This window comes from Rhineura floridana, chromosome 20, assembly GCF_030035675.1.
Source record: "Rhineura floridana isolate rRhiFlo1 chromosome 20, rRhiFlo1.hap2, whole genome shotgun sequence".
Taxonomy (NCBI): domain Eukaryota; kingdom Metazoa; phylum Chordata; class Lepidosauria; order Squamata; family Rhineuridae; genus Rhineura; species Rhineura floridana.
The window spans coordinates 17,505,136-17,527,618 of NC_084499.1; the positions used below are offsets into that span (position 1 = coordinate 17,505,136).

General features: G+C 42.6%; 1 protein-coding gene across 1 annotated transcript; it reads right to left on the reverse strand.

Annotated features, from left to right (window-relative positions):
* Positions 1-251: 251 nt before the first annotated feature.
* LOC133373732 (mediator of RNA polymerase II transcription subunit 27-like) lies at positions 252-22,277 on the reverse strand. The gene is made up of 4 exons (XM_061603848.1): positions 22,157-22,277; positions 18,247-18,288; positions 5,708-5,785; positions 252-801 (listed from the first exon to the last, which is right to left on the reverse strand). The coding sequence occupies exons 1-4, from the start codon at positions 22,229-22,231 to the stop codon at positions 667-669; spliced, it is 330 nt and encodes a 109-aa protein (XP_061459832.1). The 5' UTR covers positions 22,232-22,277; the 3' UTR covers positions 252-666.
* Between the last annotated feature and the right edge of the window lie 206 nt (positions 22,278-22,483).

A 22,483-nucleotide genomic window follows, 5' to 3' on the forward strand; every position in this document is an offset into this window, starting at 1 on the left:
TATCTGCCAGGATTCTTTTTGAAATCTCTTGCTTTTAAGAACACACTGCAACTTCTTCCATAATAATAATTTTAAAACAAACCAACAAACCAGAGATTAACACATTTGCAAAAAAAGGGGAGGGAGCTTTTCATTTATTTTGTTCTGAATCTCCACTTCTGGAAATAATATGAAAAAGGCTCTCTGGAAAAGCAATAAGACATACAGTGACCCCCTCAAAGAAATGGACAGACGAAACAGAAGCCAAGACGTCAATTGAATATTAACTTTTATTCATACAAAAATATTTTCTAGACTGCAGTGTGTTTTGGTGGCAAAATTTATACAATACATCCTTTTCAAAGGTATCTGGAATTCATGCTAAGTGTCGATCTTGATTGATCCCAATGGTTGGTTTCAGTGCTGGAAGCTCAGCGATTTAAAAGACGATCATGGGACAGTATTGTCCCTCCTCTTCTCGCCTTCTGGTGCCTTGCTGAACTGAGTCAGGGCAGCAGGTTAGAACTACCAGTGTTTCAGTGCTCCTTTTGACTTAGGTAAAAAAGCGACCCTGATAAAGATGGAAATGCAAATATAGACACTTGGAAAAACAGCAAAGAGGCGTTTTCTCAGGGCCAACCCTCAGGTCTGCTTCATCCACACCCTCCCATCAGCCTCCAAGTTGGGCTATTGTCTACAAGTGTCGTGGAATGCTTCCAGTGTCCGGAAGTCCCGCCACGTGGGTGGTAGGCCATCCTGCAGAAACTTTCCACAGCGCTGGCATGGAGCCTGGAACAGCTTTATGTAACTTCTTAACCAGGTCTAAAAAAGACGAGAAGAAAAAAAGAAAGAAAGAAAGAAAAGTGAGGAAACTGAATACGGACACTCCCAATGTCATCTCTTCTGTTGAGACCAGTGATGTAGAGGGTGGCAAATGTATCTTGGCTTGAACCCAGAGAGACAGAGAGAGAGACTTTAGAAGTATACAGGAAACTCCACAAGGTCATGGTATAGCTGATAGTCCACTTTATTGGAATCCCTGCTTTCTCTCACGCTCTCCCAATAAGCAACAACATAAACAGAAATTCCTGCAGCGACAAGCAGGTATTTGTAACGAAAGGGTCACCAGTGAGGCCTTCCTCGCAGCTAGACCAAAATCAAATTCAGCTTGACCATTTAGCTCATAAAAGAGAGACCTTGTCATTATGAGATGTTGGAGTCTGCCTCTACTACCCAGACATCATCCATTCAAAGAGTCACAATGCTTCACAGATGTGAAATCATACAGGCTCGTTTCTAAGACCAGTTTCACAGATATCCTTTAGAGCTTGTCCCTTAAGTCTCAGGAAGAGGCCAACATGGGTTGATGTCTTTTTAATAAAGAAGGCTCTGAATAGGCAGGAATCTGGGGAAGCAGAAAGAGATGCTGATTTCAGGGACGAGTTTGTCTGTCTGTGCCTCTGCTGGGGGAATTCAGTTTTGGTTTGTTTGTTTTTAAAGTCTCATCCCCAAGAAGTGTCCTATTATGTTGCACTCAGCATATGGACAGTAACCTGGCTCTGCCCATTTAGAAACTTTGGAGGTTATTTGGTAAAGACAAGGACAGGTGGAAGGTGCTTAAAGAGCTTTGCTCACCCCTTGCTTTCCCCTGTCCTCTGAGAGGTGAGAGAACGCCGGCCAAATCTGTACAGGCCTTTTCCTTCTCACATGCCTAACCTTCCCTAGCAGTGGGGGGGGGGGGGAGAGAGAATTGGAAAGGTTAGCCAAAAGATTAGCCAGGAGTGAGAGCTTCAGATCTTTTCGTCTTGAAGCATGGAGCCAGGCTGCTTTCCTCACAGGCACTCAAGCAGTTCTGAGCTTGTGCAAAGCCTTCCTTTATCAGGATCAAGCTCCACAAGGGTGCAAGACCCGTACCTGATATGGTCACGTCCGGCTGGTGTGCAGTTTTGTCGGTTTCTGTGGCCTCTGGGGATGAACAAGGGAACAAACATACACTAAGCTGCCTTGTGCTGAATCAGACCATTGGTCCACATAGTTCAATATTGTCTTAGGGAACCTGGTGCCCTCCAGATGCAGCTAGACTACAACTTCCATCATCTCTGACCATTGGCAATGCTGGCTGCAGGGGCTGATGGGCGTTGGGAGTCCAATAACAGATGGAGGGCACCAGGTTGGGGAAGACTGGCCAACAAAAACTGGCAGCAATTCTCTCATGTTTCAGATGGGAGTCTTTTCCAGCTGGCGATGCTGGGGTATCCAAGGCCCTCCTGTACGCAAAGCATGTGTGTTATGACTGAACAACAGCCTCATCCCTACAGAGACACTACGCTTTTTAATATATTGACGTTAGGTCCTTGCTTACAAGTGGGTATGCTGAACTCATTTTGGTTATTCACTTTAATTCTGAACATCTACTTTTGAAAGTAACGATAAAAAATGATCCATGGAAAGGAGAGAGAAACAGCCAGTAACCCTACTCTTATTCTCAGCAAGACTGAGATGTAGTTTGGGCTGGCAAATGCAACATCTACTTTTGAAAGTAACGATAAAAAATGATCCATGGAAAGGAGAGAGAAACAGCCAGTGACCCTTTGAAGGGACAGGCAAAAACAGAAGCCAAGAGATGGCTAGATATTAACTGTTATTCATACAAAATATATGTTCTAGACTGCAGAGTAATTTGGTGACCAAACTATATAAGCAAAGGGCCATAGCTCAGCAGCAGAACATCTGCTTTGCATGGAGACAGTCTCAGGTTCAATCCCCAGCATCTCCAGGTAGGGCTGGGAGAGTCTCAAATGCTGGAGAGCCGTTGCCAGTCAGTGTAGACAATACTGAGCTGCATGAAACAATGGTCTGACTAAGCAATTTCCTATGTTCCACTTTGGAATACCCTTAAGGAGACTGGAAACCTTGTAGGTTTACAGTCTTGTCTCCTACACCAGACACAGGGACCTATGGCTCCCTCCAGACATGAATCTCCAACTCCCATCAGTCACAGCCTGCATGGTCAATGGCCAGAGAGGGTGGGTGCCAGCAACATCTGGACAGCCACAGGTTCCCTATCCTTGTCCTAGACCAGGGTTGGGGAACCTTTGGCCCTCCAGATGCTGCTGAACTACAACTCCCATCAGCCTCAGCAAGCATAGCCAATGGTCTAGGATGATAAGGCTTGTAATTCAGTAACATCTGGAGGGCCAAAGGTTCCTGTCCTAGACATTTAGGGAGCATGCTTCTAAATCAACTCTCCATTAGGCAAGAGCGTAGCTTTCACTTATTGAAAACCACATGCAACGTGTGAAACAATTCAAAACATTTCAGTAAATTATGCAATGTTTATTTTGTTTCCACGACTTCAGGCAATGCATGCCACACTCATCATGCAAATGTTTGCTAATGAGAAACTGTTTATCATGAAACTGTAAATATTAAAAGCATGCAAAATCTCTCCTCTCCGGTAACAGCCGTGATGAAGCCAATCCCCACCCTCTTCTGTGCACAAAAGATGGGGCCTACTACTCCGCTATGGTTCTTCTGCCTACCTTAGCACTACGCTGAGCAGATAAGGTCAAAGTTCTGGTAAAACATTTTATATTCTAGCTGCATTAAAAAAAAATCGGTTAGGGCTTTGTTTTAAAAATACACTTTCTGCCCATAGGCCTTGGGATGTAGTAGGCTGGGGAGGAAGGAGGGCAAATGGAATGAAATGCTGGGCAAAGTGTTTTGAGAGAAAGGTTTTGCCCCTTAAGTAGGTCGTCCCTGTTGCCCTAAGTAAGAAGGCAACATTACATAACTTAATTTCACGCTCAAGGAGATACGCAACTGAGAAGTAGAAGAAAGCCTCAAAGACAGACAGATTCGTACTATGAAGGATGCTCATGAATCTTGTCAGCTGAAGTCCTATTGAATTATGTCGATAAGAAAAAAATGTTCTCTGAAGAAGGGGCTGGCCACATTTATTGAAACAAATCCTTCTGTCTTCATCTGAGCTCTCTCTCTCTCTCTTTCAATCTCAGGCTGTCGATAACTTTCTCCAAGAACAACCAAGACCTTTTCTGGGTGCAGAAGTCAAGGTGAGGACAATTGGCACACAAGACATTAAGCCAAATGCTACTTCATCTTCATTTGATTTGGCTATTGTTACTCAACCTTATAGAAATTTTCTGAACTTTATTATTATTATTATTTATTATTATTATTAATAATAATAATAATAAATTTTTATTTTTGAGTCGCCTATCTGGCCGAATTAACGGCCACTCTAGGCGATGTACATAAAAGAGTAAAATACAACATATAAGTCATATTAAGGCAAATCAGGCCAAATTGTGTGCTTAAAACATTTGCTGGAAGAAAAAGGAGGTTTAAAAAAAGGGGAAGGCCATCATTCTTGTCTGGATAATTAAGACTTCAGTACATTCTGTCAACCGGATTGAACACCTGACATGCGAAATGCCTGCTGCTATTGGCACTTGGGGGTGAACACCCTGGCTTTGCTTTCATAACAGTTATTCATGATGCTTTAGCAAAGCAGTGCCACAACCTTACGGCTTAAGGCAAACGTGTCCACGCAGTCTCTGCACATTAATTTTCAGGTGCACGCTGCAGCGGGGGACAGAGTTGCTACAATGGCCTCGTCAAAAGCATACTGGCAACAGACCCTTTGAAGCAAAGCACACCGAGGAAAGTGCATCATTCATGTGGAATTTAGCCAGCCACCTGCTTGCTGAGTTTTTGTGCTTTATTATATATTGTTGTGAGCTACTTTAAACTTGGTGTGTAGGGGATATTAATGTATCAGCATCATCTGAAGGGCTAAAAGTTCCCCATGCCTGATCTAAGCCAAGGATGTAAGAGATTGTCCAGGGTCTTGGGCAGTGGTCTTTCTGCCATACTCCCTGATATCAATTTTACAAGAGACTGAATCTACATGTCTTATACTTCAGTCCATTGGTCAAATCTCACCCCCATTGTCTAAGCTCAGGCAGACAGAGGTTGTCACCAGAGATAATTTCATACTGGACGTTGAATGTGGGACCTTCCACATGGAAAAACCCATCAGTTATCATTGAGCTATGGAATCTCTACACATGAACCCTACTCTTATTCTCAGCAAGACTGAGATGTAGTTTGGGCTGGCAAATGCAACTATGGGCAACAGCAAGCTTCTGTGAGTGGGGATTTGGACCTGTGTTTCCAAGTCTAACAGTCTAGGCTTTGCAGTGGGCCTAATCTGCTCTTACAGTAGCCACAGTTAGGACTCAACACAGTTTCAATCTGGGCTACCAAACCATTGTTTGAAGCTGGTTTCTGTTACTTCCCCCTTCTTGTTTAAGGATGAACTCTTCTGCTTTTCCTCAAACAGTTTGCATGCATATCAAATGATTTACAAACAAATGATCACTCCATCCGGGATCAACTTCTGCTCCTTGTTTTCCATTTCTCCCCATTTACATCACTGCCTAGCTCTATCAATACTCTGGTAAATAAACAGCTGGAATTCTATCCTATATGCCTCATTTCCTCCAGTGCCCTGCCCAGACTTTCAGCATCTCCCCACAAAATCCGGGGATGGTGGAGGCTGAACAACAGACAACATGGCTTGCTTTTGTGATACAGAATCTTACCTTAACCAAAGCAGCCTTTCAAAACGTAGGTCAAAATCTACCATGCCATCATTAACTACCCTGCAACGTTAGCCTAGTTCAGAGAATTGGAGGAAACTCACCATGAATGACCTGACCATCACCTCTGGCATTTGAGGCAACTGGTAATGCAAGAGGGCAGTTGTAGCATGATCAGTGACCTGGAGAGGAGGAGAAAAGGGAGAGAAAGAGAGGAAAAAGCTCATCAGTGATGGTTTCAATCCGAGTATTTCAGATTATCATGGTTGTGACAACCTGCATCTCCTTCAGTGTATCCCTTTCATCAACCTGCCCGACAGAATTAATTAAGTACAATATGACCTAATGCATCCAAGCACTTGTGCAGCTAGATGGTAGGAGAGGAGATATAATTATGAAATTATTTAATAATAAAGGCTCACAGAATTGGGCTTTCTCCCGTCCCCTCCACCGAGAGGTACTCTTGCGGTTCTTGAGGTTTTCCAGAGTGACATGGGATGTGGGGCTGCAGGTGGAAGGGAGAATTGCACATAAGCGCCTTCACATTGCATAAGCGAACAACTGGAGGTAACACCAACTTGGAGAGCAACAGTGAATGGAAAGGTAAGGCACAGCAAAAACACAGGTGACACAATACACAAGGTGACGCTCGCCCCACTGAAAAACAGCAGAATCAGCAAGGGCTCTAACTCAGCACGAGGAGAACCCAACTTATTCCAATCTCAGGGAAGGCCAGTCTGGAGGGCAGGATGGCCCCTTCCCCTGGAGAGGATAAAGAAGACTGACGGGAGCCTTGCCCAATCTGAACCAGAGGGAGGTGCCATCCCTAGATGGGGAATGCCAGAAGCCACTGACAAATACTGATTTTCAGGAATATGCACATTTCAAATGTAGTAGGTACTTCATGTAAAACCTCAGCAAACATTCACAACCAGCCATCCTATTGTGAGCCAGTGTAATCATCCAGACACTACAGATGTGGGGTCGAGGTTGAGATATGGTGACTTGTCTTAAGGTCACAAGGCAAGGCCAAATGAGGACCCAGCAAGTTCACAGCTCAGTGACACCAGGTGAGCTACAAAATGCACTAGGAGAGGGGTTCCCACACTGTGGCCTCTGGACCACCAGTGGTTCATGGGCTTCGTTTCAGGTGATCTGCAGCATGGCCACGTAATAAATGGAAAAGAATATTCATATTGATTCTTAATTTTATTTTGATTGCTTCTTTTATTTCTTTTATTTTGTACATTGTATTTTACTGTACAAGCTGAATTTTATGGAATTTATTTATTTACCTATTGAACAAAATTTATATACCACTTGAATGTAAAGACCTCTAAGCTGTTTACAAAAAAAAGAATGAAAATTGCAATGCAACAAAAACATTACATAAGTAAAAGAAGCAATTAAAATACAATTAAAGACCATACAGCATCTAGAACAGTGCATTACAATTGCTACAATAGTCAGAGAAAATAATCAAGACATCCGCCAAAACCCTCAGCGACTTTCAAGTGGTCCATGGGGAAAAGGTTTGGGAACCACAGCACTGTGGGGCATTTCAGCATCAACCGGCATCAGTGAGGAACCTGCCTTATACAAAGGCCAGTACTATCTACAACAGGGATGAGGAAGCCTGTGGTCTTCCAGGTGTTCTTGGACTTCAGTTCCCATCAGCCCCCGCCACCATAGCCCATGACCTGGGATGATGGGAGCTGCAGTCTAGCAACACCTGCGTGAGCCACAAGTTCCTAGTCTTTCGTCTGGGCGGACAGGCAGTGCAGGGGTCTTCCCCAGCCCCTCCTAGAGATGCCAGAGATGGAACCTGGGGCCTTTTGCATGCAGAGCAGATGCTCTAAAACTAAGCTATGACCCTTCCCTCTCATTCACTGGGCTGTGACAGAAAGAAAAGGAAGCTCAAAGTAAGATGCACCCCTAACTTAGCTAGAGGCATAATATTTACACTATCTCTGTCTCTAGGACTAATGGCTCAGTTAAAGGAAAAAAACCTTTGAATTGTGAGCACCAGAGAGATTTCAGCACTGTTGTTAACACAATTAAGTAGTACTAAGAGGAAAGCAGCGTAGTGCAACATATTGAGAAAGTAGCTACATCAAGGACGCTGCATTTTAGGCTATGACAGCAATGGGGATGAATTCCCTCTTGACTGTGGCTCCATGAATGAAGAAACTCAATGCAGCTTTGTGGAATCATTAGCAAGAAGGAAAAACACTACAGAGGGAAAATCCTCAGTTCTGCCACATTTACAGCTTTCGCAGGTTCTCTTCTGCCATTTCACCCTATGCTCTACACTCCCCCGAATTGCCGTTGTTCTTAGCTGCTTCAAAAACATCATGCAGAAGAGTTGAAGTTATATCCATGGAGGCCCATATAATGCAACAGGAGGAGGAGGAGGCAGAGGAGAGGAGGAGGAGGAGAGGAGGAGGAGAGGAGGAAGCCGCTCCTTTGGTATTTCAATTGGTTGAAATGTTGTTTCCTTTTAGATAATTTGCTTGCTAGCTGTCATGGGAGTCACTGTTGCTAGCTGGCCGCATATACATTTTAGAAGAAAAATTAATATATTTTATGTGCCCAACCTTCAGGAGCCAGGAGCCACAATCTAGAGACAGAGAGAGACCTCCATACTCTCTCCAGGCAAGAAAGAGGCATTATCACATTTCAAGGAAGCTTTTCAGCCAGGCAAAAGCATTCAAGGAGGGCATGGCCTGTGGGAGAATTCCAAGGGCCAAGGGAGAGGCCCGGAGAGCCATATTTGGCCTCCAGGTCAGAGGTTCGCCACCTGTGATCTACACCAACTGCAATCCCCCTAAGATCTGAGGGGTCTTCTAAACTCAAGGCTGCACGCATTTTCACAGCATCCCAAACTGGAGGTTGCAGGCCTTAAACAGGACCTCTCAGCCTTATAAAATCCTGCCAGGGTTTTCTGCAAGGTAAAAATGGTGGGAGGTCAGCATACAGATTGTCTCATGGCTCTTGTCAATATCAACAGGCACATTTACGGTGCATTCATCCACTTTTCAGCCTCCCAAATAATCTCTCAAAGTAGCTGGCACCAATTAAAATTCAATACATAATGCTGGTGGTGGACAATATATGAAAGTAAAAAAAACCCCACACAAGTAAGAACAAAGTCCAGTGCTGCTAAATGGTGTAGCAAGCAGGGAGAGAAATATCAACCCTTCTACATTCGGTTGGGCTGAACTTGGTGTCACACAGGGATCCACAAAAAGTGAAAAGGGAGAGGATAGAGATCAATTTGACAATGCCAGAATGTATTGTATTTATTTATTGTGGCGAGCTGCCTTGCAAGAGTTATACCCTAAAAGGCAAGGTATAACTACGTTAAATAGTGGTGGTATGTAATATATAAATATATTAAATAGAGGCATTTACAACCAAGCTGGGAGTGGGTGATCCCCCCTCCTCGCATCCTTACTGGGACAGTCCTTGCATAACTACCCAGCAGTCCTTAGTCCTCCAACTGATGATAAAGGCCAGAATGACTTTCTCCTCGCTACTGAAGCTAGCCATCTTATCTAAGAGTAGTTTTAAGATAAACAGGCTCCCTGGAGCAGCCCACTTACTTTGCAAGTTTGTTTGGTGTTCACATTGGCAGCCTCTGAGATGTATACTAGCCTTCCCCAACCTGGCCCCCTCCAGGTGCTTTGGACTACAAATCCCACCAGCCCCAGCCAGCACAGCTGGGCATCTGGAGGGTGCCAGCCTGAGGAAGACTGATATACACTACAACAAGTCTAAAAAAGCCACAGTATAATTCCACACTGTCCTGTCTCCAGCTGCCAGTAATTAGTTTATTCCTATTTTAACTTGCAAGGTACCTAATCATGCCCTAGTTTTCCCCTTCACAAAGCGTGCTTAGATTCATCGTTACATAACAGGCACAGATAAAAGCTAAAGCTAACCGCTAGCAACAGTTCTCCTTCTGCTACATTTCAACCTCCAACAAATAGATTTTGTGTTTTTGTTTTTAACCCTTCCACAACAAAGTTGCTCTTTTTTTGGGGGGGGGTATTATTACTATTGAAGGCGTTTGGGGGAGGGAACTTGCTGTGGGGGAAAACAAAATATCGCCATTAACACATTCAAAGTGACTGACTACTTGGACATAGCAGCACGCGCGCACACACACACACACTGTTCCTATTGTAATGCAGAGCTAATGAGATTCCACTGGGAGATAAAAGCCATTCCTGGCATGGCTAGAACACTAATTTTCTGAACAAAAAACAGGCGATTGGCACCAGAAGCAAATGGGGGGGGGAGAGGAAAAACATTTCTAACACAGATCAAAGTGGGCTCCAAACAGGAAGAGGGTGGGGAGAGAACACCCCACCCAGCTAAAGTCGCATGGAACACTGGGGGTGTTGAATGCTGCAAAATGATGGAGAGAAAAACACACACACAATACACTGACTTAGTGAAGGGTAGTGGGGACTCGACACCCCCACAACATTACAATTATTTCCAAAACACATCCTCTCTGACAAATGAATAAAAAAAGATCAGAGTGTAAAGATTCATTAATGAGTTTACTTCACACTCCAGAAAGCAGGGCAGACATGCGTAGGTTCTAGGGATGAGAGAGAATTTCAATTCAGTTCGCATTTCAAGCCAAATCTATTAAATTCACACTTTCCGAAACAATACAAGAACAGGAACACAGGCATCCTTCGCAATTTGCACTTATTTGAATTTTGCAATGCAGGTTGCCAACCAAACAATGTTTACAAAGATGCATATACTAGGGGAAAGTGTGCATAAAAATGAATATATGAGTGAAAAGAGCATACAAAAATGCATTATATGACAAGACTTGCTTGCAAAAATGTATACATTTGTCAAAACTGCTCCTTCTAGGTGGAAGGGCGCGATATAAATTTAAGAAATAAATAAAACTACCTACAAAAATATATTTATTAAGAAAAATTTGCATTACAATGCTGGAAAGGTTTCATGAGGATTTGAAAAAACAGCTCGCAAATTGTTGCAGAAACCCAAAGAACTGAATTTAAGATTGGCAAAAAGAGAAACTGAGAGAACTGAAATTGACAGAACTTCCCACCCCTAAATGTTCTATGTGATGTTTATTTCTTCCCTCCAGCGTTTACCTGCAATGCTACTGGACTAAAACTGTCCATTTCCGCTTGTATTATACCCTCAGTCACAGGTCACTATAACATTGTTTTGCCATCCAATCCAAACTTCTTCCTCAGATTCTAGTTTTACTGAGGAGAGCCACAAAGGTGTACAGATTTTGGATTACTACAGCCCTGGTAAGCAGAAGCCTCGTTTGAGAGACCTGACACAAGAATCGGTTCCATCTGACCCTTTGGAAACTGGACTAGTTCAGCTTGGACCAATTTGGAGGCTTCCCGCTTCACCTGCGGTCAGAATCCCAATGCAGGAAAACTGAAGTTTTGTGCTTTGTGTGTTCCTATGGAATATCGCCAGGTATTCAAGAAATGACTATAATTTGGGTTGAACACGGCCAAATTTCTGAAGCATAGCTGCAGGGTTTTTCCTGCAATGGCAGTATTTAAAGTTTTTAGATGGTTTAACTGTGGAACTCCCTGCCTTTAAATATTAGAGAGGCGCCATCTCTGTTATCTTTTTGGCACCTACTGAAGACCTTCCTCTTTCAACAAGCCTTTTAAGTTGAGACCTTCTCCCTGTCTGCGTCTGTGATGCAATTTGTTTTTAACCTTTTTTAAATATGTCTTCAAAGCTTTTAAAAAATGTTTTTAAAGTTGTTTTGTTTTAATGTATTTTAAAGTCTGTTTTTATGATGTTTTAAAGTGTTTTTAGTGCTTTTGTTTGCCTCCCTAGGCTCCTGCTGGGAGGAAGGGCGGGATATAAATTAAACAAATAATAAATATATATATAAATAAAACTTTATTGATTTGTGAGCTATTTGTATGATAACAGTATACATCAGAGAGATGTCCCAAGTAAAAAAAAACCTGCCAAATTTCAGAAGGATTTTTGTTCTAGGAACCTTCAGTTGTTTTTTGGGGGGTGGGGTGGGGAACTAAAAAACAATTCACTTCTCTCCCTGTGGCTTTGAGGGCAGCAATGAGCATGGAAATCACAGAAGTGCCCCTGGTAGTAGCCTGCATAATTTCAGGACAGGCGCAGGGGAGAAGGAATTACGCCGAATGAAAAAGTACAGCTACAGGATGGTTTGCGTTCTGCTCAACGGGCACCAAAGTCACAGAAAATAAGGACAGAGCTGATGTGACAGGATTTATGAGAGTATGTGGGCCCACACTGCTCAACAGGAAAGCAATATGGAAGAGCAGACATTTCAGTTCTGTGGTGTAGCTGATGCAGCTTGCCTTAAGTTATTACATACTATTTATACATTTGCAGGGACAAATGTATTAAAAAAAACCTACTTTATCTCTACTCTCCTGCCTATTGCTGGCCATAACAAAGATAAAACGTGGATCATTATTATGGAATACAAGCAGGTTCCTTACTATGAGCTGGTTTGAACATAATGCTGATCACTATGCAACCGGGAAGAAGTTTATTTCCAGTTTCAAAGAATCATGGCTTACTGTTATGTGTGAACGAAGAATGCCGGCTTACAACAAACAGTGGATAACAAGCCAGCTTCATAACCCGTGGTTGGAAGTTGCTTTGTTTAACAACTAACCATTGCTTATTGTGAGCCAGGACTTTCCCTGTGTTTATGTTTGTCTGTGTTTCTCTGCAGGAAGTACGGTGCGGAAGTACACCTGATTGCTGTAATCCCCCAATCATGATAGCTTGGGAAAGGGCTGACTGATTGTGGAAATTGCTGCTACTCATCACATGAATGAACTGAGCCAATGCCCATTTAATGCCTACTTAACAAGATTTATTTACTGTTTAATCAACAAAAACCTCTAAGTGATTTACAATAAAACAATATAAAATATTCATTTAGAAAATACTACACCACACTGGCTCTTGATAAAACCAAACCTTAAAAACAAGTTGGGCTATGATTACTGTCCAGTTTCCTGACTTAGATTAATATTCCAGTTTGGACAATCAGGTGTGAAATGCAGTTTCCTACTTAAACTTTTTGGGAGGAAAACCCCCAAAAGCTCAGTTGCTACAATTTCACAGTCTAGTCATGCAGGGTACAAATTCCATCAGCTGACCCTGGAACTGCCCATCACTCGTCCTTGAGCAGATACTGTCAATATTCAATAGTGGACTCATACATACATTCATTCCACACTCGTTTCCAGAGATTAATGACAAGAATACATCTTCATATATTACAATACTTATGTGCCCTTGTATTGGGTGAAAGCAGGGCTTTGGGATTGCACCCTTCACAGAGAAAGAGAGAGAGACTTTGTGTCCAAGCAAAGCCAGGCTCATAATGGGGTCCAGACTGCCTCATGGTGGCAGCCCCTCCACTCTGAAATTCCTGTCTCATTTACTTCTACTCCAGAGTTCTCATCTTGTCTCCTAAGCTCTCAGCTTCTCTGTCTTATGGTCTGGACAATTTCTTTTCAGTCATCACTGTTGTGCAAACACATTGTTTTTCTCCTACAGTTTAAAAGTGGTGATTTTTAAAAAAGAGAATAAAAATATAATTTACTGAAAAAGGTGCTTTTAAAAAAAAAAACAAAACTGTTCCCACTGAATCTCACCAGGTCTAGGCATCTGTGGGTACCACTAGGGAGCTCCTGCTGGGAGGAAGGGTGGGATATAAACCAAATAATAAATAAATAAATAGGGAGGGTCTTCTAAAAAACTGCACTGGCTCTATTAGATGTTACTTTTCTTGAGGAATGGACTCTTGAGCAGGGCTTTCCCCTCTTGAACTTAGCTAAAAGGTGGGCTCCTCAGGAGAAGCATTCCTGCCAGTAACCTCCAAACCATTGCCACAGACACCAAAGCACTGGCGGCTGCAGATATATTATTATTATTAGAATGTATTTCCTGTCCTTCACTCAGAGTTTCCAGGGTGGGTTAGAACAATTATAAAACACATAATTAAAAACAGTTTAAAATAACCTAAACAACATCACAGAAAATAGGGTGGGTCCTAAAAATACACATCTCACTGGCCACTTGTGGTTCTTGAGTGTGGTACTATATAGTACCACACTCAAGAACCACAAGTGGCCAGTGATAGCATTTATAATTTCCTTCCTCAACAACTTGCTTTTGTTTTTATTCTTGTTTGCGTACATAAATATAACAAACAAAAAACAAAAAAGGGTGGGAACAAAGAATCTCAATGATGATGATTAAAAAGCGGAGGGGAGTCCTTACTTTTCGTTTGGGTTTACTGGAGGGAGACATTGAGGAGTTAATAAAAAGGTTAAAGATCGACACTGTCTTTGCACCTGCAGAGTTTAAAATGTCAGAAAAATGTGGAGACGTACCAACCTTTTCTCAGTTCTTTGTGTTTCTGCCCTTTCAGAGAATCCTCCCTGTATTTTTAAGCTCTATTCTCTGAAACTCACCCTGCTGGTTTGCTGGATGGTCATAAAAGCTCATCCACCCCCAGAAGGGGAGTTCAAGCAAATCTCCAGGGGAACCTCTGTAAATACCTGTGCATTTTAGCCATAATGGGCCCTCTGGCAACTCTTCCCCCATCAAATTAAACACACTCGGGTATCCTACTAATCAGGGTAAGAAGGCACAAGTCTTGCTGACACAGCCAGAGTTTGCAAACAAAGAAGTCAAGACAAATTTAACTCTGCATGACAGGGCTGGATTGGAAACGACGGAGGCCTTTGCTCTTTAACCCAAAAGGGCCTTGCTGCGGCTGTCTGAGAAATTAACATTTTGGCAGCTACAATGAGCAGGTACCTTTGCAAGCTCCAGACATTGCTTTATTGTCACTGAAGAGAGAGAACAAAACCACAGCCTGGCTTTGAAAAACCTGCCATTCAAAGCAAATCAATGCTGTGGTATTCCAAGGGGCCTACCACAGAAAGGAGTTGTTGGGAGCCCATGGTAGAAATTATTCACTGTTGCTATTGGGGGGAGAAGGGGGATAGAAGCAACTTCACGAAGGCTTTAAAAGGATAGCACACAGTTGGGCAGAAATATATATCTATATATATCTATATATCTATACCTATATATATAAACACTTGCGGTGAAGAAAATATTCATGCTGCAGTCATGACCAGCCTGATCTGGACACCAGCTAATTGGAGGATGAACCAAACATCTGATTGACTGTATACTTGGGGGAGCAGAAAATGTTCCCCCATCACTGACCCTGGAGATCCTGAGAGTCTGGGAGTGAGTCTCCCAGGGCTGCCTCTTGAGGGGGCTAAGGATGGGTTCCAATCTGAGTGTGGGCAGATAAGCACCTAGTGGTGTCCAAGGAAGAAGTCGAGCCAGTCCCCAGCCCTCGAGAGTGCAGGTGCCTAAACATTCAGGCCCATGACGAACAGCATGCCTGACACCCAAAAGTTGCCATGTGACTCAGGAGTAAAGGGCTCCTTATGAGTAAGGACATTCCTTAAGAGGGAGCGCCCAGAGGATGCCAGCAGCTGGGATTAGGCATGCGGGAGCCCAGGCTATATCAGTCCTTTCTTTGAGCTTCCCAGTTGCTGGAATATCACAATCTTTAGTACCCTGACCCTGAAAGTGAACTCCTTCCCTAGGTTGGATCTTCTCTGCTGCTGACACCAACATCGTTGCCTTCTGACATTGCCCCTGGACCATGCTTTGGACTCAGACCAATTACTCATGCCTGACCCTGATTGGTCTGACTTTGCATGCTTGACTTATCCTACCAGCAGGCCCCCACCGAAGACCTTCCTCCTTCAACAAACCTTTTAAGAAGAGACCTTATCCCAGTCTGCATCTGTAATGGAATTGTTTTTAAGATGTTTTAACAGATTTTTTTAAAAAGATGTTTTGTTTTTAATATGTCTTTAGTGTTTTATTGTTTGTTGTTTGATGCCCTGGTCTCCTTCTGAGAGAAAGGGTGGGATTAAAAATTAATATCTAAATAAAATAATATCATTGTTTGGCAATCTGGAGTGTGAGGCCTAAATCTCCTTGGACCTTCTTGGACTCTGTAGGTTTGAAGCCTACCCGCAGAATCCCAACTCCCATCAGCCCCAACCACCATGGCCAAAGGTCAGGGATGATGTGAGTTTGTAGCCCAACAATATCTGAAGGGCCACAGGGTCCCCATCCCTGGCTGAAGTAACTGGGTTACCTTTTTTTTTAGGCTTCTGCTATAATATAATGGCAGTGACAAGAGGTTTAAGCATTAGGCTATGAAATAACTGACTTTAAAAAAAATCAGCCAAAAAGTCAATGGTTACAACTTTTCAAAGCCTTTGACCTCAATGGGATTAGATGGATTTCAATCTATGTACTCTGGTTTAAGTGGTTTGTGAATGGGCTTGTGCACGATCAACCTGAGACTAGTTACAATTTATTGCTGGCTTTTAAATTCCTCTGTATCAAGAATTTGAAAAATAAAATATTTATAAATATATGTGTGCATGCATGCACCCACACTGCATCCAATGTTGGAATCCTAAGACTTTAGGGGGCCAGGTCTACAGCTTAGACCCATTTATAATGTAAAAAAATGCAAAAAAAAGGGGAGGGGAAGGAGAGAAACACATTTAATGGCAAGAATGAAAGCTGCTCCAATGGGCTATAATTAGTTTAAAGCATTATTGATGAAGGATTATCATGGCTGATTCTGTCCTAAATTGCTTCGCATTGTACTCCTCTCTACCTGACACAAGGAATCTATTTTCCAGAAGGGAGAGAAAGGGTTGCTTAATCCCTTAATTCTTACTGGCCTCCAGGGTCACAGAGTAACTACTGTGTTCTTCTGCCTCTTCATGCCAGTCAGGGAATGGGGCTGCTACCTTCCTCCCTGAAGCTGTTCTTTGATCTGGGGGAAGATGGGCTCACAAGTCAAAACTTCTTTACTCTTGGATGAACAAAGAACTCTGGTCCAAAAAGTTTCAGGAAATGCTTATATACAGAAACTGAAGGACAAGGCTCCAGGCCAGGCCCCAGCTCTTACAGTAGGGCCCTGCTCATACGGCAGGTTCTGTTCCAGACCGCCGCTGTAAAGCGAAATCCACCGTAAAGTGGAAAGCATTGATTAACATTGTTTAAAATGGCACCCGATGCCCAAAAAAGGTGTAAAAGTGGAACAAGCACCGTAGGAGCGGGGCCTTTCTGCAATTGAGAACCGCTGTATTGGTGGAATGCTGCAAAGCGGAGTGCTGCAAAGCAGGGCCCTACTGTATATCCTTAAAGGCCTCTTAGCCATATTTGTTTGGCAAACTTGAGCAGTGGCTCTCAAAACTTTCAATCTTTACAGAACCCTTCCCATGTCTGCTGGAAAACCTCTGCACGTTGCATTCTAGAATACGCAGCCAGTTGCATATGAAGATCAAGAACAGCAACAAGAATTCACAATTTACAAAAATTGTAATTTTTACAAAAGCTTAAAATGTAAATTTACATGAAAACGAAGTCATCCAAATAACACAATGATACCATAGGCAGCTACTGATACAATATTCCAATAACCTACCTGCTAGCAACAAAATAATCAAAAGTAATCTTATGTATTGATAAAGATCTTGAGATACACTATTTCAAAATGTTGTAAATCCATTCTTTCTATTAGGTGGCGGCTAATTTTGTTTTGTTATATTCAATGAAAGGAACCAGTAATTTATATTAGGTGGCAACCATCTTTCCTCCCTATATTCAAAGAAGGTAGTCCAGTTTAATAATGGAATTTCCTTGCCTTTTCCTCCTTTAAATCTAGTATAATGTGCTAATTTAGCCACTGAGGCAAACTCTGATATTTTATCAAATCGTTCTTTAATAGGGGGTAGTGGTGACAATCTCCATCTTCCCACATATACATTTCTAGGTGTTCCTACCAATTCTTTGTGCTCCCATCTTCCTGAACCTTCCAAACAATTCAACAAAAAGAACACACAAAAAGTCCGACCAGGTCTCAAGGAGCCACCTTGTATCTGAAAATCCTTCTTGCTCCCTCACATTCCCAATGCATATAGCAAAAGCCTCCTTTCTTTTTCTGACATGTGGGTGGATGGGTAGTTTTACATCAGGGGTTCCCAAACTGTGGTCCGAGGACCACTGGTCTGCCAAGATCCTCAGCAATTTTCACATGGTCCATGGGGGGGGGGGAGTAACCACTGTTAAATATAGAACACACAGATACATACGTGAGCTTTATATTTTGCTTGAGAATGTTAGATGTGATTTCTGGATCAAAAGACTTAACACCCCAATACCTCTTGGACTTAATATGGAAGACAGCAGGGATGAAACTGTTTTCTTTTAAACTAAATCCCTGTCTCTGCATATTTGATACTCTTCAGGATGATTCCATCATGTTCCTAAAACTGACACCTTGCCTTGTAGCACTTATGTGAAACTCCAGTTGTATTGCTGAAGGAGGTGGAAGCCAAAACAGTTAACTAAATCACTTATTTAAGCACAGACACACACAACCGAGGCAAACACATGCACATTTAAAAATGGTGTATACATATTCATATTCAAGTTTTGTAATAAAATAAAACAGACACCACTAAGAAACCAAACAACTTGCCTTCTGAAACACTTGATAGTTGGATTTGGACCATATGTCAAGCTGTGGAGAAAAAAACCCATTTTCTATATTAACACAAATGGCAATCCCAAAAAACTCAGATTCATTAAAGCTTTTTTAATTAGACTAATCCCTCTTGGAATTGTTACTGACAACCAAAACAGAGTGCTAATTTAAATCCTAAGGATTGTATCCAATGCTAGTCCTACTGAAAGTGATGGACATAACTGACTCATGCACGCTAATTTCAATGGGTCTTCTCTGAGTAAGACTTAGTTGACTCCAACCCTATACCTTCACACTAGATAGGAGGCCAGTGCAGAGGCAACGTAAGTGCCATTCAGGCATCCAGCCTCACTCAACTATAATTGCCTGGTGTTGGAGAGCAGGTTGCACATGGCCACCTTGCATGCGCCCCTGTGCCAGTCCCTCCCAAGTGCTGTCTACACATTGGAGGCATGTCTGTAGTGGAGCCGCCTCCTGAACACGTCAGCTGTACCCTGTGTACAGCCTTGAGTGCCAGCACTTTAAATTAGGCTTGGAAATGTGTAGGTGTAATGCAAGCCAACCACCTAGCACCAGCCAGGTATCTAAGTGGCCTGCATTTTGCACCACCTGAAGTTTCCAAACAGTCTTTAAAGACAGCCCATCTTGTCTGGGCAGCCTCTGTGCACTGTAATAGCTCTAGTCAGAATGTCACTAATGCATGGACAACTGAGGAAAGATCTGGTCTCTCTAGATAGGGGCACAGCTGGTGTCTCAGCCCAAGCTTACATATGGCACTTGGCTGCTACCACTTGGGTTTCCCCAGTTAGTGCCAAGCCTAAAAGTACTCTGCAAACTGTGAGCTTCTTTTTATTTTTAATTAATAGTTTTTAACTGAATTTTCCAAAGAGAAACAAAAACACACAAATACAGTCAAACAATGCATAATAAATCATAATAAATCAAACAATGTGTTCTGTGCAAACAAGTAAGGAGTAGGAGGGGGAGAAGGGAAGTGTGTGTGTGTAGCGGGAAGACAGCTAGTGGTCCACACCAAGCCAGTGCTCAGACATTCAAGCAAACAGATCTGTGTAAAGAAACCATATATCAGAGAATTTCCCATATTTCTTGTATTTATGGAAAATCATCTTCTCATATGCTGCCAGCCGAGTCATGTCCCAAACTGCAATCTTGGTCCTTCAGGGGGAGTGCAGCCCCCATTTAGTTACCTAATTATAATACCACCATCTTGTCTGGAATAAGTCTCAGCTTGTTCTCCCTCATCCGTCCCAAAACAGCTTCCAGGAACCAGTTCAAGATGTCAACAGCCTTCTTGGGACAAGGAGGTATGGGACCAAAGAGGTCGAGATGTCATCTGCATGTTGATGACACTTCATCCCACATCTCTGCATGATTTCCCTTGGTAGCTACCAGGCTAGTACTTAGACGCAAGCTTGTCCTAGCATGCCTGGTTGAGTGCCAATCCTGCTCAAGGGTTTGCACTGCTGCTAGATAAACCAAACGTCCGGTAAGCTCGTGTTTCCTTTGTGGTCACTTAAACTGCAATCCTAACCCCACTTACCTGGGAGTAAGCCCCACTGAATTCAACAGGACTTACTTCAGAGTAGACATGGTTAGGGTTGAACTGTAAGGCATCTTCACTTTTACATGGGCATCTATAGAAGCGTCTCTTGCAGTTACCTATTTCCATATAGCCACAATATAAACTCATACAAACAGGTCCTCTCTTGGGCTACTTCACCTTCCACCTCTACAGCAAGATTGCTTCAGTTCATTTGAAACAGACTGTGCTGATCCATGTGAATATTTAACAGCCACAGACCTGAGTCTACAACAAGGGCATTTCTCATAAAGCCCTGATGCATTCTTGTGTCCACAACATTCAGTGAGAAGTGACACAGAAAACATTTAGCTGCATTAAGGCAGAAAACTGGCCTACAGGGACCAAATAAAATGCCCCCCTTTGAATATTGTATATTTCTGAGAAAGATGACAGGAGTGGTGGTGGAGAGACCTCTGTTAAGCAGAAGTTAAGATCACAGGGTAATGTCACACATGTGTGATTCAGAAGCCTTTCACCTTTTTCCAAGAACAACCAGGCTGAAAAAAGCAACACATTTTGATATTGAAAATACACGGAAGTCTCCCCTTGATTTTGGGTTTAAAGGATTGTGGGGGGCATGGATTGGGAAAGGCACTGCTAAGTAACTGTGTATAATTTCATGTAGATGGTTGCTACACTTTTGGTAAAGCTGGGGAGTAGATCAAGAAGGAGAGCTTGCCATTTCCCAGCTGCCCACCCCCCAAAATCACAGACTTATGGCCCACTCTTTTTCAATTGCAAATATCTTACACTAGCTGTTTTTCCTCAGGAGAGGTCAGGAAGCCCCTCTGTTCATTTAATGTTTTAGTAACTAACATCATTATTTATTCATATGACACCATCAAAATGCAGGTGCTTTACAGAATACAAGAGGAGAGGTCCCTACCCAGAGGGTTATAATCTATAATTTGATAATTTGATTAAGTTGGTGGGGATATCTGTTATAGCTATTCAGTGTTGGATGTGGATTGGCTGTCATAATTCATTTTGATTTTTACGTTGTTTTATTTATATGCTGTAATTTGTTTTAGTATGCTGTAATTTGTATTTCGATATGTATTTTATTTTTGTTGTACGTCGCCTAGAGGGACAGGTTTCACCTGCCAGATAGGCATCTAATAAATTTTAGATGATGATGATGATGATGATGATAATAATAATAATAATAATAATACTGCAAGTGGCAATTAGATAGGGCCCCTGTCTCACAGTCAGTTGCCTCCTCCAATCTGTGCAGCTGGACCCAGGAAGCTGGAGCCACTGTACTGAACATGGTGATGCAATGCCCTGAAGTTGCCACCTCCTTCCCTTCCCTTCAATGGCTACACTTGGCATGAGTAGCATGGCTTTATAACAGATCAAGCCTCTCTGGTTTATTTTTGCTCTTTTGTTAAGAAAGAAAGAAAGAAAGAAAGAAAGAAAGAAAGAAAGAAAGAAAGAAAGAAAGAAAGAAAGAAAGAAAGAAAGAAAGAAAGAAAGAAAGAAAGAAAGAAAGAAAGAAAGAAAGAAAGAAAGAAAGGCATGACACCAGACTCAACAACCAAAATCAGTACTGAACAACAATTCCTTAGGATAGGAGCTGAACAACCTGAATGTAATTCAATCCTTGCCAGGTTTTTTCTTTAATGCTCTCAGAGGTTTTAAAAATAAAATGGAGCCATATGCAAGGCTCGTAAACCCTCCACCATGAAACCAGACGAATGAGGTGGGTGTGCTAAACAATGCATTGTTGCAGGTCTATTATTCTTCAACTTTTCACTTTCAATCAAGACACACATTTGTAACTAAAAAACTGCTGAGAGCACAATTTCAAGGCATCCTCTGCATGTGAATTAAACTGGGCCTCGACTCCCTCCCTCTCTCTCTCTTTCTCCCAGGGCCCTACTCTTCCCACCCACCCCAGACGAAAGTAACAAGAGGCCATTTTCTGAAGGTCGTCCGAACGATTTCAAAGGCGATAACAAATCAAAATGTTCCCTGCATCTAATATCAAACAGGGCTGGTGCCAACACCTATTAGAGAAATCGGATTCAACCCTCCCTCCCCTTTACCCAAGTACACACACACATCCCGCTTTGAAGTGGAGAGAATGCCAGGATCAGAAATTACTCGAGAGACAGTCCCAGCAGTCTTTGAAGCTTTCCTTTGATATCACTATTTCTTCTCCTCACTTATGCTGGGAGGCAAAAAGCTGCATTTCCTTACAGATATAGGGTAATTAATGAAGGCAGAGTATTACCATAACCCAGGTGGCTTAACGGGGCAATTCAACAGAGACTCATAACATTCCTTAAGCCCTACCTGCTGCAAAATTTGGCCAGGGAGCAGCGCCCATCCCAAACTTCCCAAGTTCTGGCTCTTTCCCACTTTCAGCATTTGTAGAAATGCAGCGAGCTGAGACTGCCAAAGGAACACTAACACAGTTTTGTTTTGATCAGCAGAGCTGGGTGGGCAAACTAATGGCTCGGGTCAAAGTCTGTTCTGTAAGGACAAGCTGCAGAGGTCCATTTATTCAAGAATCTGTATGGCACTAGTTAATTGCCTGGCAGGCTTGGACTATGCCACTAGGGTGGCAGAGGGGGAAGAGGGCGTATGTCTGAAAATATGGGTGGCACAAAGCCACATGGC

Coding starts and splice junctions, on each gene's coding strand:
- LOC133373732 (XM_061603848.1), bottom strand. CDS start 22,231: ATGCTGAAAGTGGGAAAGAGCCAGAACTTGGGAAGTTTGGGATGGGCG. Junction 18,289..22,156: donor CTGGCCAAATTTTGCAGCAG/GTAGGGCTTAAG, acceptor TTTTCTCCACAG/CTTGACATATGGTCCAAATC. Junction 5,786..18,246: donor ACTATCAAGTGTTTCAGAAG/GCAAGTTGTTTG, acceptor CCTCCTCTCCAG/GTCACTGATCATGCTACAAC.